At 43.3% G+C, this 19278-nt stretch overlaps 1 protein-coding gene and 1 long non-coding RNA gene across 5 annotated transcripts in view; one reads left to right on the forward strand and one right to left on the reverse strand.

Annotated features, from left to right (window-relative positions):
• Positions 1 to 2327: 2327 nt before the first annotated feature.
• The window catches only part of epha4b (eph receptor A4b), a 98293-nt gene continuing 81342 nt past the window's right edge, over positions 2328 to 19278 (reverse strand). For 2 of the 4 annotated variants that reach the window (XM_042429911.1, XM_042429910.1), the window contains 5 exons: positions 18459 to 18668; positions 16296 to 16445; positions 15773 to 15966; positions 6728 to 6868; positions 2328 to 6480 (listed from right to left, as the gene is read on the reverse strand). In XM_042429911.1, the coding sequence (XP_042285845.1) occupies positions 6381 to 6480; positions 6728 to 6868; positions 15773 to 15966; positions 16296 to 16445; positions 18459 to 18668 (795 nt within the window). In that variant the 3' untranslated portion in view covers positions 2328 to 6380. The remainder of the gene's footprint in view (positions 6481 to 6727; positions 6869 to 15772; positions 15967 to 16295; positions 16446 to 18458; positions 18669 to 19278) is intronic. The other 2 variants (XM_042429912.1, XM_042429913.1) reach the window with 2 other exon arrangements.
• The window catches only part of LOC121909385, a 61807-nt gene continuing 59069 nt past the window's right edge, over positions 16541 to 19278 (forward strand). The window contains exons 1-2 of the long non-coding RNA XR_006099427.1: positions 16541 to 16637; positions 16782 to 16827. This is a non-coding gene — a long non-coding RNA (uncharacterized LOC121909385). The remainder of the gene's footprint in view (positions 16638 to 16781; positions 16828 to 19278) is intronic.

A 19278-nucleotide genomic window follows, 5' to 3' on the forward strand; every position in this document is an offset into this window, starting at 1 on the left:
CATCTCAAGGTCTTTTTCACTTAATTCCCTTTTCCCTACATGCTGTTTTGAGCTGCACCAATTCAGTAAACTCCACCCAACTGGTACCAAATGCATGTTAAAACAAATGCCAAGAACTGTTTCCACGTACAATCAGACCCAGGTGTGTGTTATTTTTGTCATTTCTCCATGCTTCTCTCCTTTCTTTATTATCTGTTCAAAAAGAAATGGCACAGATCAAATCACAGTTCTGTCAACATCCATTTTCCACTGAATTCACAAGAACACACACACACACACACACACATACACACAGACCATGACACAGACTTACTGTACACACAGGGTGGCGTCTCATTCCTGTGGCTGATGAGAGCAGGCATGATGGGAGTGAGGCATGTAATGTGATTTATAGAGCTGGACTCACTTTTCAAATTCAATCAGGAACTTTGATTACTGATGAAAATTTGAGACAGGAAATCGCTTTGATAGCAAACTAAAACCTCATGAGACAGAAGAGCACTGATGTGTGCATGTGTGTGCGGACTGGGAAACACTGAGCCCATCTGAACTCGGCCATATATTTGATTAGCGAGGACACACGCAATGCAATCAAGAGCGACAAAGCAGGAACTCCAGGAAAATTTAACCAGTGTCTGATGAAATCTTTCCTCTGGTTCAGATGTTATCTACTTTTCACTCTTTTTGTCTCCATTTTTGATACTTACACCACTCACACACTCACTGACACAAGCATCAATTTTGGTCTCAAAAGGATTATGAACCCACAAACATTCACACATCTGTGGACACACACACACACACACAAGTAAACAAGCTGACCCTGCAGAGGTCACGGTGGATCTATGGCTGTTTGGTCTCTTGTGTTATTTTAATGTCTGCTGTTGCACATGAGGGGACACTCAAACCCACAACTGACAGCATGACAGAGGGGCCCAATTACCATTCCCATGGGAACTTGTGTGTGTGTGTGTGTGTCAGGGAGGGAGAGAGAGTACAGAGAGGAGGAACATAAAGGAAGGCAAATATAGTGTCTATATGGAGAGAGCGAGAGACAGGGTGCTTGTGCATGTATGTGATACAAACATGACAGGCTCATCAGTCACCAATGGCCTTTTAAAGTGCTCTCCATAGGGACACCTGACCTTTTCACATGATGCCAATAGCAGCTGTATGATGAATCAATCGCCTTAGCCTTTGGCTCCCAGTAGCCTCCATGTTATCCAGAGTAAATACGTGAGATGACATTCTCCCTGTTGAGACACCTGGAGACAAAAGCTCAAACTTATGGATTGGCCTTTTATAGTGAAAGAAAACCCAGTGTTGATAGCAGTGAGACAGAACAAGGCGATGGACCTCTAAGAGAGGGGCTGCATGTGGAGAAAACTTTTGGATGTGGATGGATAGATGGATGGAGGTGAGGGAAATTAGAAAGCTATGAGAAGAGGGAAAAGCGAGGAGAGGGGAGATAATGGGGTAGTTGAGATCAGAGAACTAGCCACAACCTTTATGCCTGTCTGCACAGGATGGATAGGTAGGGGAAGGATCGGAGAAAAAAAAATGGGCATGCACAAGGCTAGCAGAAAGATTAAGAGGAGGGCAGGAGGAGGAGATACTGTTGGTACTGAGGAAATGGAGAACAGGCCCTGAATTTTTTGTCTAGCCGTGTGTGTGTGTGTGTGTGTGTGTGTGTGTTGGCGCGAGCGCAAAAGAGAGAGACACAGGGAGCGAGCGATAGGGGAATATGGAGCCTAATATGATGGGCTAAATGAGGTGTAATGGCGGTAACATAGAGTGACAGCAACTGGGCCAGTGCATTATGGGGTTAACCAAGGCCAGGAGTCGCTGACCTTCCCCCTCCCCTGAGACAGAATTATCTCTCAGTAAGGGACACCCACACCACACACACACACACACACTGATAATGAAGATGTGGTTGCAAGGCGGCCATATTTTGCCATTCAAGAATGTTATGATGGGAATTTCACAACCGCTATCACCATTCAGAGCTGGGGACAAATGAGGCTACCCTTGAATTTCCCAGTCATGCACTGCATGACTGGTCAGGCGCTCACCAAAACAAAATGTGATACCTTCAGGCTTTGTAACACAGCAAAAAAATAATTGAGGCCTTTATATTACTTTCCTGTAAAGGCCCTTTGAATTTTATACAGTCATATTCTGTAAGTCCCAGTGTAATTGTACTGTGGAATTGTGCAAGTAAATTGGTGTGTGTGTTGGAGGGGGTGGTAGGGTGGGGGGTGGAAAGAGAATGTGTGAAAGAAAAAGACACAGCAGGCTTCAGGTGAGAAATTAGAAATATTAGCATATTTATTACAGCAACATGAAAGACATTAGAATGCCTACACCCTTTACAACAAGCAACGCAGAGGAAACTGGCATGGGGGCAAATAAGCATTGTATGGTGGCCAAAGAAAGAGAGAGAGAGAGAGAGAGAGAGAGGAGGAGGAGAGAAAGACGGAGAGATGAAAGTCTCGAATGAGAATCACTCATGAACATTCACAATACAGACCTGGTGGGGAATGAAGGACAAACACTGTGTTTGAGATCAAGCAAACCAACCCACATAGCTAACTTTGATAGAGTGAATAGTGACAAAAAACCTGGGATTTTGAGGGCTGGAATTGAAGTGGGGGTATGACTTCCAAACTCTTAAAATTTCTTAAGTGGGAGTGTTGAACAAGCTTGTAAAAAACCTTAGCAATGTACCCATATTTTTTGGGCGATATTTAATCTTGTGCATATTAACCAAATTATGCAACCAAATATATCAAATTGTAAGCCAATCACATCCATGATCTGCATTTCATTTTGATCAGTGAATATCTTATTACTCAAATAAATAATAACAGTACTGTCAATTTCCCCATTAACTTTTACGGGGTCATCAGGTTTAAGAATTATTATTATACTTTCAGAACAAAATGACTTTCTTCTACCTATACCAATCAAAGTGAAGGTGCAACTGGAGGGGAGGTCTCTGGGATATTACAAAACCAGGGTGTTGATGTGAGGTCATCTTAAGAACACAGATAAATACTACCTGTACATACACTTTACTCCTAATATCGCCTCTATAGGGCAACAGAAAAGAACGATAGCTCAGAAAATAAGGCATCTAAAAGGCCAGCGGTCAAGGGTAGTCCGCTAGAGTGAAATCATAGAGTTAGTGAGAGTAGAATGTACTCACACTTTCAGGCTCTCTGAAAGTGTCAAATATTTTTTTGTATTTGGCATATTTGACAATACAACAAAGTGGTTTGGCAAGAAGAAATGTATCTCTAAATCATGTTTGTTTAGCTGTATATGTACTTGTATGCCTTCTGTGTATTGAAACATTTTGGCATTATTTTACCATTGCTAAAACAATAGGACAAAAAAAGTAAAAAGGCTTATTATGCTGCCTTCTAGTGCAGTGGTTCTCAAAGTGGGGTCCAGGGACCCTCAGGGGTCCTTGAGTGGGTTCCAGGGGGTCCCCAGCAAAAAGGGGAATAATTTATTTTCACCATAATTCCATCCATCAAGTAACATTTGTGTCAGTTTAGGGTTCCTTGACGTGAAAAAGTTTGAGAACCACTGTTCTAGTGGTTTAAAGGTTCACTCTCCTGCCCCCGGTCCCGTCCCAAATGACAGTTCACTAAGGCCCAACCTCAGTTATTATTGCTATGTCTGTCAAGTTTTCCGTTCAATCATGGCACATATTACAGTTAACAATAAGAGTGGAAGATTTTCCTGTCGAAACAACACTGAGTCCTTGATTTCTGATAGAGGTAGACCAAAGCTAGCCAGTCACCATCAATTTTGTCAGCTTTTTTACTGGCACTGTAGCTAGCTAGCTAAGCCATTGCAGCTAATATTAGTGCCATGAGTAGGTTGAAAACAACGTCTAAGGCTGACTTTTGTTTCTAGCTGACTTTTTTAAAAAAATGAAAAGCATGACTTTTAGGATTAGGACTAATTGATGTGTTTGGAAAAAGTAGCGTTTGGCAGATTGCCTTAGAGCAGACAAACACTATTAAATCAATTCCGTAAACTTTTACTCTTCTTATTTTTGGTTTTCAAAAGGCAAAAAAGGCTAAAAAAATTTTTTAAAAAAGTATCCATCTCACAGCATGTGAAGAAATCCAAAGCTAGTGCCTAGTTATGGTTGCTAAGCTATGATTGGGCAATTGCTGTTTGGGAGAGGGATTTAGCGAACTGTCAATTTGTGATGTTAGTAGATAGAAATTTGACCTGAGGACTTCTTTTACTTCACCTACCCTCCTTACTAACTTCCCTCACTCCAACAATCAGGTTTAAAAGTTGTGTTAGTGTTTGTATGACTTTTTACAGTGGATATGCAAATTAAACCAGTGTATCAATAAGGAAAGTCCATTCTACTCATTCTAACTCTATGGTAGAAACTGCAGTCACTGTCACCCATCTATCAAAGCTGAAGCTTTGCAACCATGCTACATTCCTTTGTTCAGACCAACGAATCACCTCCCTTCACTTTTATGACCCGCCCCTGAACGAGTACTCAGAAATCTCTTTTTCACAATAAAAGTACATCATAGTCATCATCATCATTATCATTACAAACATTCTAACATTGGAAATCAACACTGTACATATTTTACACTATGATACAATCATATATACTGTACTTTATGCCACTGTTGGTCCTATAGAGTACCACATATATTAAAACTGGGTTTGGGAATACACTAAAAGCAGGTTCAGTGCCATTAATGCAGTGCACGCAAAGAGGGTCCCATCATATCTAACCTTGTAATTAATGTGATAAGTAGCAGTTTCCATCTGATAAAGATAAACCAACAAACCAGTTTATTTGTTTTTTTGCTGTAAACATTGTTTCATAAATTTATCTTATGGGTGTTGCTTTGAAATGCGGGATGCTTGAAATAGGTTGACGTGACTGATAACAAGAAAGTGAGACAGTACAAGACACATAAATCATCTTTTTTTTTAAAGTAAAATTTACCCTCATAGTGGCACAGCTGTAAAAATCAACACTGCGTATATATTTAATCTTTCTAGAAAAAAAAAAGTCCATTCCAATAATCCTTTTCATCAAGCAGACTATTTGGACAAAACACTGTAATTACTGTGACTGACCTTGTGTAACCATCAAGTCATGGGGACTGATGAAAGGAAATAGTATAGTAAGAATGGTGGTATATTGCCCAGATGAACATTTCATGGTTACTGTACATGGCACAACACTGGAAAAACAATTACACGTTCTTAACAGTGTCAACTCTATCATGACCTTTGCATCATCTTTGCCCTCCACAAAACACTATAACGTTCTTAACACACCTGAAACATGGGAAGGCAAACTCTTGGGCTGAAATATTCCCAACAACATCATTCTGCAACAGCTGAAAAGATAATGTTGTTTGAAATAGACAGTCAGTTATGGAAGAGTAAAAATGTCTCTGTGCTAACTGCACCTTAAGCAGTTTCTGCTGTTTCTTTGCACTCAGTTACATCATAAGTGCAAGCAAACTAGCAAATGTGCACTGGGTCTAGTTGCTATGGAAGTGTGTCTGAGAGCAGTCGCTAGGGAAGCCCTTGTCCTGGTCAACAATTTTAAACAAATCATACTTCCATCCTACATGAGCTAGCAAAATCTATATCCTTCTCTATTTCTAAAGGTCCAGTTTTTCTGTTCCCCTCACCCCACACATTCATGTCATTCAGAATCTCAGCTCTTTCATTGGCTTCCTGTAAACACAGAGCAATGGAAGGGGCCATACATGTACTAGGTAATAACTCCTATTACGGTTGAGCAATATAAACCTCACCACCAATACAAACATTAGGTCCATCTCTACGGTTGTGGGACACACAGCCCCTATAAACATATATCTACACATATACATATCTTCTGATCCTTTTCAAACTCTTCAAGGTGAAAACTCAGAACAGAAGCAAGAAGACAGTAAAAACCAACTGTACACCTCACAGACAGTGATAATTATATTCTAATTTGTTTTTTGTCATTCTTTTGTTAAAAATCTCTTTTCTTTTGTTGAGCTGATATTATGTGAAATGGTCGGGGATGCTCTAGATGTGGCCTTGTTGCTGGACATGTGTCTCTCTGTTGCTCCATAATGGTGGTTGTGCTGCTGGGACTCAGTGCTAAAGCCGGTAGTGCCCATCGAGGATGGGAAGAATGGTGAAACTGCGAGAAGGTGAAGGAGGCAAGCGTCCATGTTGTCTCCATCTCAGTGTGTCTCAAAATCAATGGAGGCCCGAGCACAGAGTATCCATTACAACTCCATTTCAGCGGGAAACTCTTCACAGGAGTATCCATTTTGGCTCTGTCTCACTGTGTGTTTGTGTGGAAACTGTTATACTTGAACGTGCGTCCCCTGGGTCTGCAGGCCCTGCGCACCGGATAAAATCTTCTTCTGGTGGCCGGCCAGAGTGACACCCATCTTAGCCAATTCACTACAAGGAAAACAGAAAAAATGCACATATAATATTATTTATTTATGAGAGAAAAGAAAAAAAATCTATATTGCCCTTCAAATACCAAGCAGCTGCTGAGGTTTCATGTCCTAGACCCTTGTGTGAATCCCATTCTTTAATTTCAAATGACACTCAAGTGGGATGTAATGCGTCTTTTACTGACAATCTTGACCTTTTGAGCGTTTCATTTAACATGGATGAGCGGTGAGACACCAGCCCTCTGTACCTGACACTGATGTAGAGGATTGAGTCCAAGCTGACATATCCAGCACTGGAAAAGTTCTCCTTATACTGGCCCATCTTGATGGCCTCCAACCACTCATCCACTGTGCTCACACTGAACTCTGGGGTGGACGGGTCCTCCCTGCTGGAATACAAAGCACACTCACAACTGTCATAACCCAGCCTCCTTGGCTGTGACAAAAACGGGAAAGGACACCGAGTGCCAATAAATACCAAGTAGTTTATTGCAGCAAAGTAAACAAACTGCAAAATAATTTTAGGATGTGAGGTGTGTTAGTCAGTGGCATCAGTAGTGTTAATGTGGATGAGTGTGGATGGTGTGGAGCAGAGTGTTGTGTAAAAAGTAAAACAAAAGGCTAAGCAAAACAAAACGTGCAAACACTGGCAGGGAGGGAGAGAAAGACACGCAGGAAGCTGGACCTTTTATATCCTGCGGAGCACTGGGCCCAGGTGCTCCAAATCTGGTTGATAGCCTCCTGAAACCAGCTCCTGCGGCACCTCAAAACAGCAAGGATAGACACGGTAACTGACGGCACACACCAGCAGAGTAACTGACAGCACACCCCTGCAGCCAGGGCCGTCACACAACTCAATGAAGTTTTGGCCAATCAAACCGCGGAGCTGCTAAAACAGGAGAACACAGCAGCGATTTTACATTATCAAAGGCTTGCTGACATTCAGATGACCAAACAAATTTTGCCTTGGCCTTCAGCAGCTCAGTCAGAGGAAACACAACAGTGGACAAGTTCTTTCAAAAGCTCCTGTAATAGCCTACTAAACCCAAAAAATGCTGGAGTTCTTTCTTTGTTGTAGGCTTCAGGTAATTATCAACTGCCAAAACCTTGGTCTGTACCGGAGCCATGCGGCCTTGCCCCACCACTCAGCCCAGAGATGTCACCGTTGCCATAGCAAATTCACACTTTCATTAATTCATTCGCCAGATTAATGGCAAGCTGAGCCTCAGCCAGCCGTTCAAACAGCACATGGATCCGCTGAAGGTAAGAGTTCCATGTGTCATTACCAAGTCGTCCAAATAAATGGAACAGCCCTCCAAACCTGACACAACTCGATTCATCAGGCGCTGGAACGTTGCTGGAGTGTTTCTCAGGCCGAATGGCAACATCATATAAGAATAGAAACTAGACGATGTAACAAACGCAGATATTTCCTGGGCGCACTCTGACAGAGGTACCTGCCAATATCCTTTAAGCAGATCAAATTTGCTTACAAATTTGGCAGACTCCACCTGATCAATACAGTCATCCATTCACAGCAGCACAAAGGAATCTAGTTTGGTGACAGCATTTACTTTTCTCAGGTCCGCACAAAACCTAGGCATCTTGTCCGGCTTCTGCACCAAAATGCAAGGGGAGGCCCAACTAGACGAGGACGGCACAGCAATGTTATTTTGAAGCATATAAGCAACTTCAGAGTCTAGGTGCTTAAGCTTCTCTGGTGACATGCAATAAAACCGCTGTTTAATCAGCTGCGCATCTCCAACATCATTATCATGCTGTATCCAATCAATACGAGAAGGGGTGTTGCCAAATAAACAGGGATATTTCCGTACCAATTCAGACAGCTCACTACATTTGGACGCGAACAAGTGCTACAACAAGTTATAAAGTGACTCAGAATTTTTCAGATGACTATACAACAAACTGTCATCAGGCTCTGGCACTCCATCTCCTTCATGCGTCACAGACACTGAACTGACAACGAGAGTAGGGCGCACACTATCATTAACAGCTTGGTCCAAATCAGTCACGCTCGTAATACAGCTTCAACAGGTTTACGTGTAAGACTCGCTTCGATTTTTTCCATCCTCGTGTTGCAATTAAATAGTCCAGATCCGAAATCTTCTCAGCGACAGTGAATGGACCAGTGTACTTGGCCTGAAATGACAAGCCCAAGACCTGCATGAGAGAGCGAGAACCCGGTGTCCCGGACTAAACTCCTGGAGTTCTGCACGACAATCATATGTCTTTTTCATCCTGTTTTGCGACACTTGCAACTTCTCCCTTGCCATACACCCAGCCACAAACAAACGATGTCTAAACCTGTTATTAGGCGGCTCTGTATCCACCCAGTTATCCTTTAGCGCCACCAAAGGCCCCCGCACAGTATGTCCAAATACCAGCTCGTTTGGACTAAAACTCGTACTCTCCTGCACAGTCTCCCGCGCAGCCAACATCAGCCACGGTAGCCTCTCTTCCCAGTCTCTATCCAGCTCAGTAAATTATGCCCGCAGGAGAGACCCCAGAGTCTGATGGAACCTTTCCAAAGTGCCCTGGCTTTGCACATGATAAGCCGATGACTGATTATACTTTACACGCAAAGGCTTTAACACTTGTCCAAACATGTGATGAAAAATTTGACCCCTGGTTGTTCTTAGAACCTTCGGGATGCCAAACACTGAAATAAACTGAGTCAACGCCTTTACCACTGCTTTAGTAGTTATTGACCTCAGTGGGTATGCGGCAGGATACCTGGTGCTTTGACACATGATTGTAAGAAGATACTTACAGCCAGACTTCGAGCATGGAAAAGGACCCACACTGTCCACTATGAGATGCTGGAACGGCTCACTTACGGCAGGTATAGGCTGCAGTAGGCTTGATGCCCTGGTTCGGCTTCCCCGTTAGCTGGCACACATGACATGTTGTTATGTATGTAGCCACGCCCCTTTTTACACACGGCCAAAAAAAAAAAATGACTTAAGATGTTACAATAAGTTTTCCTCACGCCAAAGTGTCCACCTTCATCATGGGCCACTTTTAGGAAGAGGGTGAAATTTAGCCGGCACCACCAACTGGAAAACAGCATCTCCCACAAAGTCATCACCCAGAGCGACCCACTTCCTATACAACAACTCATTCTGTACAAAGTAGCCACTGGCCGCACTGTTTATCACAGCAGTAGACAAAATACGGTCCCATATTTCTTTTAGGGAGGAATCACTCTGCTGCTCCTGCACCAGCTCACTGTGTGACACCGACAGTGGCAAATCAGACAGAGATGGAACCTCCAAATCAACGTCACCACACCTCCTGTCGGGTAACCCCTCTGGCTTAAACCTCCCCATTGAGCGTGTGACCACACAGGCTGGAAATACTCGCTAGAACCGGCGTCATCTAGACAGAGTGTGTCAGCCCAAAATAAAGTGAACCCCTTCATTGGGCAATGCTGGCTGCACCCCCTGGTTAAACCCATCCCCCTCAGTTTCTGCTGATAAAGACAACACAGAGTCCACTATGTACGAGTCATTTTAGCATCGCTTCCCACTAGTGACACAAACCCATCTCTAATGAAAGGAGCATACGCAGCCAAAACATCAGGCTCACAACCAATAGAGGAAGGCACCTCCGAGACACAACCAGAACCAACAGGTAAATAAGGTTTACTCCCTTATTTCTTGTCTGTAACACAGGACACTCAGCCCTCCAATGCCTTATCTCAGTAGTTGCAGCTTTTACTCTTATCCAAGGTGCCCCATGACTTATGGTCAAACTTAAACGAACCAGCTTTCCCTGGCTGCGTCTGGTTGAATGAAGCTACACCAGAACTAGTCCCTCTCCATCCAGAATCACACGCAGCCGTACGCTCCCTAAAACTGCTTTTATGGAGCAGCACATACTCATCTGCTGACACAGCAGCCTCAGCAGCAGTGGTGACCTTTTTCTTGTAATGTAGGTTGCGATACGGCCTGGATGCCTATTTTTAAACTGCTCTTAAATAACCAAATCACATAAGTCATCAAAAGTAGCAACCTTGAATGCAGTCAACCAGCGTTTAAAATGGTTAGTCAGATCTCTAGCAAATTCAACATATGTTTGACCACTTCTCTTCTACCAAGACCTGAACTGCTGGCGATATGTCTCTGGCACAAGCTTATAGGCCTTAAGCACAGCAGACATTACTTTTTGCTAGCTAGAGCTATCTTCTAGGCTCAAGGATGCATAAGCTTTGTGCGCCTTTCCAGTGAGAACACATTGGAGAATTAAAGTGCAGTCCGCATCAGGCCAGCTTCTCGTCTTAGCAACACACTAAAACATCACAAAAAAAGCATATGGGTCCCTGTGGCAACAAACGCAAATTATTAATATCAAAGGGATGCACACCAGACCTAGGCGCTTATCCGCCTTGATCCTCACTGGACCACTTGCTGTCTTAACCCGGAATGAGATGTCCCTCCAGCTCTAACCTTGCTCTCTCTGTCTGCTGTCGAATCATCTCCACCTCAATTTGATTTTTAACTTCCAACTCTTGTTTACGTTTCTCATGCTCCATTTAGATCAGGAGAAGCTCTTTTTGTTGCTCAAAATTCAGCCCCTGCGTCTGAACAGGTATAGAGGTGACAACTAGAGAAAGCACCTCTGGGTCTGCCGTCATAACCCCCATTTCAACTAGTTTCGATTTCAAAGCCATTTTAATATTTTTTTTGAGGTGTATATCCCCCACCACCACTGAATGATGTTCAGCAATTTTAAGCAACTGCTCTTTTGTGCACCTCTCCAAAGCCTCCTCGGATGGAGTAGCAATGAAGCCTCACTCTAAGCCATTTCAACTCCAGATTCTCCCGATTGCAACCACCCAATTTTATGCTGACACAGGTCTAGCAAGATGCATCAAAGTCTTCCTGTGTGCAAAGAGGCTTACGCCCCAGCCAGTTTGGAGTTTCCCCGCTATCTGAATACCCAGTCCCCCTACCTAAGCTCTCCCCTAGTCTTCATGCGGCTTCTTGGGTATTTATGCACTAAAGCCAAATGGGTCGGGGGGGGGGGGGGGGACTAGCAAACTAGCAACCCTCCCGAAGCCACGGATGTGCTCCCAAGCAACGCTTCAATAATGGCCATTATGGCCATTATTATGGCCACAACACTACCAAGACCGCCCAATGAACCCAAAAGAGGAACACAGCTACAGCCTACCAGGGAAAACTCTACACCGCTTTATCAGTACCGTGCACACGAGGACCGACACCTGTCATCTGGCCCACCTGTTAACAGCGCAAACCACGACTTGGTCCTAGCACTAAAACTCTCTGCCTGAGATAATAAAACAATCTAAAAACTCATATTTCAAACCAAAGCCCTGCCCAAAACCTCCAAGCAGATCCTCCAGCTTACCCTGATCAACCAGCCGAAATGCTCTGTGTCCTTTCCCTCAGTCACAACAAACGCTTTAAAAAGAAGTGACGTCACGGCTCCGTTGCCATGACTCCCTGTGTTGTTGATACGTCTCTGCCAATCAGAGAAGTCTGACACTTCCTGGTGGGTTTGCACCTAGGTGTGAAATTGCAAGGCATCAGTGGAAATGGAGTCTGTGAGTGGATTCCTTTGTTTCCAGGGAACAAAGGAACAGAGGCGGCCTTGTGGCCAGGCCTCAGAGTTTGCATGTAGGCTTTTCTGTGTGTGACATTATGGTGGAGGCCAAACAAAGGTTTGGTGCAGACTGGAGCATTTACAATAAAGTTATAGCAACTTCCTCTGTCATGGTGAAGCATCAAATCTCAACTGTGTGAGGATGAGAATTTTCTGCAGGGTGAGACATGTCTGTCTTGCTCACACCTGTGGCATCAAAATTATGCAAGTTTTGGGCCCATTCACTTGAATTTCAATTAGTAAATTGAAAAGTCTTAATGAGTTTGTATGTAAAACAAATTAATTTCCTAATTTTAATAAAGTCTATTTTTAGAAGAGGAAAGACTTTTAACCCACATGAGCTGGTCAAAGTTTGATTTACATGTGTACTCAGGTGTGTAGAGACAATAAGTAACTGCAGCTGGACACAGGAAAATACTCATATATTTGAATGGAGAGTGTGAGCGAACCCCAGTGTTTCCCCTATATTCATTCAGCAGCATTTGGCGCAACGCCACTGCTAAAATTTCAGACAATCATTAATATAAGCGAGCGACTCATGATTTTCACTCGCACACTGTGCGAGCACAGTAACACCCTCAATACTGTGGATTTTCTTTAGTCATCCTCCCTCTCTTCGTTCTTGATCTACGTGAAAGGTACAAGAGTAGCGTAGCTCCGTAAAGGAATAAGGCACTGCGATTGTGTGTGTGGGTATGTGTGTGTAAATGTGCGTGTGTAGTTGCGCAAGCGCAGAGGGTGAGTGGCAGAAACATGACGTGAACGTGAGCGGAGCAGAGGAAAAGTTTAGCAGTAAGTTGTCAATCTGACAGTAAATGTACAGTACAGGCTGTTTGTCAGTTAATAAATGCTGCAGCTCCTCAAGACAAAGAAAATACTCATCTATTGAAAGGGGTTAGCCCCGAAGTTTGCAACAACGCATTAGCTTAACTTGACCAGGCTCACTTAAGGTGGACTGACTTTTAAGGTGGACCAGCAATTCTCATTTTAGTGTCAATCTCAGCCACTGTTAAACAGAGAACTAAGAAATGTCTGGCTGATGGGCCCCCCCCCCCCCCCCTCCAACACAGTCAACCTAATGGATTTACTGCTTCCACATAGTTTTAGATACAAACTTCATTTGAACTTAAAATGAGTCACAAGACTTTGACCTACAAATCTTGAATTTACATGTTTTTTCTATCTTTTACTGTTTTTGAGATTTTAAGAGTCTTTTGTTGCTCCTCCTGTGATTTTATAATGAGTGTGTGTTTCCACAGCACTGAGGGAGTGACATCACCAGGAGCAGTTGGAGAGAGGAATTTCAGAGTACTCTTCTTGTGCAATCTCCTCATAAATCCCATGACTTTGGCCAAATCTTACATTAAAAATCATATTCTTAGTAGGAAATTTCGTGACAGATCCATTGATACAGGGTTGAAAGTGGTCAGACTTATAGTTTAGACGCCAGAAGCCCCTGTTTGACACAAAGTCCATGCCTCCCCCATTTTTTTACATTGTAAGGGGTACATCTGATGTGTTGTGGCACTGCAACTTTCAGGGCTTATAAAATCCAAACCGTTCGAGTTATTACAAAGTTTTTAACAACTTTTGTTCAGCACAGTGTCATAAGTCATGTATTAAAGTTTGAAGCCCTCAGAGGAGATAGCGTTTGTTCGGAGGCCAAAATTGAGGCAAAGTCTTATATTGACAGGCTAATTGCAGACTTCCTGTTGGATTTAGGTCTGGGGTGTCAGTGTATGATTTGTAGGTCTTGATGAGACGAATAATTGAGTTTTGGTTTGATCTCTCTATGACATTCCTATGGGCTGTGGCGGCCATTTTAGTTACATAGGTGGCGCTAGAGAGCACATTTTGGTACTTTGGGGGGTTTGTTTTTACATTTTATCAAATTTTTCACCACACCTGATGTGCTAGCCAAATTTGGTGAGTTTTTGAGCATGTTTAGGGGGTCAAATTTAGGGTTTAAGTGGCAGAATAATAAAGAAAGAAAGATGAAGAAAGAAACAAACACACAAAATACAATAGGGCCCTTTGGGCTCGGGCCCTAACACAACACGCAACTAGTTACAGTCAGAGAGCTACCAAACACATGTAACAAATCCACACATATTCTAACTAGCCTGCGCAACATAAACGGGAACAAAATGGACAAGCCCCCATCTTGTTATAACCCAGCCCCCTAGGCTGTGACAAAAATGGGAAGGGACACCGAATGCCAATAAATACCAAATAGCTTATTGTAGCAAAGTAAACAAACTGCAAAGTAACTTCAGAATGTGAGGTGTGTTAGTCAGTGGCATCAGTAGTGTTCATGTGGATGAGTGTGGATGGTGTGGAGCAGAGTGTTGTGTAAAAAGTAAAACGAGGCTAAGCAAAACAAATCGTGCGAACACTGGCAGGGAGGGAGAGAGACACGCAGGAAGCTGGACCTTTTATATCCTGTGGAGCACTGGGTCCAGGTGCTCCAAATCGGGTTGATAGCCTCCTGCAACCAGCTCCTGCGGCACCTCAAAACAGCAAAGATAGACACAACTGACGACACACACCAGCAGAGTAACTGACAGCACACCCCAGCAGCCAGGGCCGTCACACAACTCAATGAGGTTTTGGCCTGTTGAGTGGCTAGATAGCAGTTTTTGACTTGTGTGTAGGTCAATTATTTGTCCTTGGAACTGTTATTAAGTCCAAATCTTGTTAGGGCATTAATAAAAATAAAAACTGTCAACAGTACACTTTAGGAGCCAGTTAATGCTCATTCATGGTACTGGATCTGCATTTGGACAGAATAGCTTTAATTTTACAGCAACCGCAGCATGACAGACTCCAATCCACTGTGAAAAGAAAAAATAAACCCTAAACTTTAGACCTACCCATTAGTGCCAAGTATGACTGATGATTCATCCCCTCGTTGCCCCCCACAGCACAAGCCCACATGGCTTTCCTTGCCGAACCCTTAGATTTGTGTCACCTTATATTTGCTTGCTAGCTATTGTTATAAATTATCTGTTTGTTTATTAATTTGCATACATAATCTTAGTAAACCCCTTGCATATGCAGGACTAATTCCATCTGCACTTACAAACAATGCAGTGTACGCTTCAGTTTAAGCCGTGCCATTGCCTATAAGACCCATGTAAAGACTCTTCTTTCTGGTCACGTTGTTTGCAGTATATAGGCCCTTGTTAGTAATGCTTTGGAGTGTCTTTTGTCTTTTCAGTTGTGATGGGATTTGTTTTTTTTTTTCTATTTAGAGTGTCTTCTTTCTGCTCTGAAAGGGGCTGAATGAATGCATTCTCTTGCACTCTTCGTTATCTGGTCTGGTTCTGAACTGCAGCTACATGCCTGAAGTGTAAAATGTAAATGTAAAAATAATGATATTCTATGGATGTGTGTATTGCAACTGGCAAGGCAAGAAGTCAAGACTAAATGTGAGACTATGGATATGCAAACTTACAACCCTATATTCATAACTTTTCATAGACCAAAAACAAAGATGTGATGTAACTGAAAGAAATGTAATTTTCTACATTTCACAATTTTCAAAACCATCCCATAATCTCCTCTAAATATCCAAACACTAAATGCATGTGTCAGTGAACATGTTGAATTCACAAATTCATTTATAGCTTTCTCCTACTGACCATACTGAGCTGTTGGCCAGCTCCCTGAGGCTGGCTGGGTTTCTGATGAGCTTGTCAAGGATTGTGACAATCTGTCCAAACTTTGGCCTTTCGCTGCGTCCCTTCTCCCAGCAATCCAACATGAGCTGGTGCAACACTACCGGACAATCCATCGGAGCAGGAAGACGGTAGCCCTCATCTATTGCTTTGATCACCTACAGGGAGACAGAGGCAAATATCAGGTTCTGTCAACAGCACAAGAGAGAGAAATAAAACTTTTAATAGTTATGAATTGAGCTGAAGATTGTGAAAAACAGAAGTGCAGCTTTAGATTTGCAGGCATTGTATCTGTGCCATATTTTATAGCATGCACTATACCTAACAGTATAACACTGCTTTAATGCTGCAACCTCAAGATTAACTTTTTTTTTTCTCTTTTTATGGCATGAGGAATGATCTCATAATCCTTGCTGATACAGGATGAAGACTGACTGATGATGGTTAACACTGTAACTGAAACACTGTGCATGTGTGTGTGACTCACATCCTGGTTGGACATCTCCCAGTAGGGTCTCTCTCCATATGAAATCACCTCCCACATGACGATACCGTAACTCCACACATCACTAGCTGAGGTGAACTTCCTGTAGGCTATGGCCTCCGGAGCCGTCCATCTGATGGGGATCTTTCCTCCCTGTGGATGGTTCACAGCACAGTCAGTACATTCTTGGCATGCTGAATATGTCAATCTGAACTTGCAGCCATAATGGTGTAAATATTGAAAGGTTGTTTTTTTTAGTAGGGTTCTGGCTAAGCGCTGTAATATATGAAAATAGTTAGTACTGCAGAAATGGCTGGTGCAGCGCCACCTTCAAGAACAAAGCAGGTGAGATTACACACCAACTTGCGCTCACAGAAGAGAGTTACTTTTTCCCCGGTGCTTTTTCTTGCACCTGTCTTTCTTCTGTCAACTATTTCCTTTTTCTCCTTTCATGCTGCTCATTACTATGCCTTTGTTGTTGATGCACAGATCAAAAGGATTCTATAAAGTCCACTGTACAGACACAATAGGCAAGGTAAGATACCCTCTGCCCTCTCTCCCTGGCTCTAACACACACACACACACACACCATACGTCTATAGGGCTCTGTTCAGCTTTTTAACATGCGGCAGCTGCCTCTGCACCTCCTAGCATTCCCCATCTCCGCTTGGTCAAAGTCAAATAAAAGACAAAGCTGCCAAGTCACTCGTCACTGTACTTTTGTTTTCCCCACCCCCCTGTCCACCCCTACCCCATCATCTTTTTTTCTCTTAACTGCTCTCACTGGATCCTTCCCCCTGCCTTCTCCTATTCTCTCTCTCTCTCTCTGAGCCTCCCGCGATCTCAGTCTTATTTGATATCCACTCCCTTCTTTCTGTCTCTTCCCCATCTCCGCCTCGGCCTCTCCCTTTCTCCCACCCTCCCATGCCTGCGGCTCTCCATCTAGGCCTCCTGACATCAGTGGGTGTGTGTGTGTGATTGCAATAGAGCAGTCAGCGGCTGATACACTCCTCCCAGGGCAATGCTAATGCCATATTAAAAATAACATCCCCAACACTTCCTATGAATATGAATAATGCCATCTCCTTGTGGGCATTTTAGATGAGTTACTCTACAGCGGTTTAACTCACTGACGTTTGAGTTTCTTCATTCTCTCAGAGCTGTGTGAGAGGATGGCAATGTTACCAAAGACTTTTCAGATTTGACTATATATAGGCAAAAACATGAAGGGGAGGAGGAGTTTGTGTGTATGCATTCATCCTATGTATGCATTATAATAATAATCATTTTATTTATAGAGCACTTTTCAAGCAATAAGCACAAAGTGCTTTCCAAAGGAGAGGAAATTCAAAACATAACAACGTAATTCAATTTTCTGAACAGTGCATGTTTATCGCATCAATTGTCTGTAGTGACCTCACAGAAAACTTCAACTGTTTACAAACCTACTGCACTATATAATACAGTGTTAGAGCCTTATGCCTTTATCCAGTCATCACTGAAACTTTTTCTACATGTAAAGAAGAATTCATCACTTTTCTGGTGGAGAGGAAGTTGCGTGGCTCAATTCCTCCCAGTTTGATGTCTTCCCAGATCCATATTCTACATATATGTTTTTGAGTCTATCTATCTGTCGATCTATTGATCTCTTATATTGTTCCGTATAAGGCTGTAAGGATAGAGATCGTTGTATGCTGTACAGATTTCAAAGAACTTTGAGGCAAATTTGTGATTTTGAAATATACAAATAAAATTGACTTGACTCTTTCTGACACCTGAGTGGGTCCAAGTGGACTCACTTTGAGCTCTGATCACATGGTTGGTCATCATCCTCAAAGGAGAAAAAATGAGTGAGGTGAGATGGCGAGTGTGAAGGTAAAATGATATGTATGGCTACTCTTCTACTTAATTGTGGCTGCACGTTAACTGGTGGTACATCCTTCTCTCTCTCTCTCTCTCTCTCTCTCTCTCTCTCTCTCTCTCTGTGTCTGTCTCCCTCTCTCTCTTTTTTTGGGGTCTGTTTGGATTAAGCATATTTTGTAGCTGGTCTTATTATCCTCAGGTCTGTATCAGATTGGGTCAGGTAATGCAGAGGTCAGTGGATGGATAAACTACTATAATTGGTGAACATTTTTATGACAGCTGCAGCCTGTGTGTGCGTCTTACCCTTGTAGTGTAGGCAGCCTCTGGGTCGTCCTCCAGAACCCGACTCAGGCCAAAGTCAGACACCTTACACACCAGGTTGCTGTTGACCAGGATGTTTCGAGCTGCCAGGTCTCGGTGAACGTAGCTCATGTCTGACAGGTACTTCATACCTGAGGCGATGCCACGCAGCATGCCAACCAGCTGGATCACCGTGAACTGGCCATCATGTTTCTGCAGGGAGAGACAAGGAGAAAGATGAATTAATACGCAGTACACGGTGTAAATGCTGACATTAAGCTGCATCAGGGTGGCATCGTGATTAGCGCCGGGTCCTTCAACAACTTCTCCTGGAAGCGCAGATTCAGGCATCTGCGATGGCAGCAATCCGCACTTCTGAAATGTCCCTGAGCAAGACTCTGAATCCCTTCCAGCTCCTGCTAACCTTGCGTTTTGACCTCCCTCTGGAGGGTAGCAAGAAAAAAGATGAATTTCTCCTTCCAGCGATCAATGCAGGATCACAAACAAATCCTGCTCGCAGAGGATTGGATCTGACAGAGCAGACAAAACTTTCCTCTCTAACACTGACCGCGTGCCCAAGCAGAGCTCACTGGATTTCAGATTTGAGCTGTCTTTGGCAGAGAGCAGAGGCTGTTGATCGATGACGGTCCAGCTCACCTTCCTCTGCCAATTATTTCTGCCCTGGGCCAACGGTCCCCGTTAAAAACCCATCCATGTTATCAGTCACCCTCTCTCCTTTATGTCATCTCTCCTTCCCTCTGCCTCTTTGTTCTCTACATCCATCTCTGTCTCTCCTCAGCCTCTGTCTCTGAGAGAGAACTCT

Source organism: Thunnus maccoyii, chromosome 12 (assembly GCF_910596095.1).
Source record: "Thunnus maccoyii chromosome 12, fThuMac1.1, whole genome shotgun sequence".
Classification (NCBI taxonomy): domain Eukaryota; kingdom Metazoa; phylum Chordata; class Actinopteri; order Scombriformes; family Scombridae; genus Thunnus; species Thunnus maccoyii.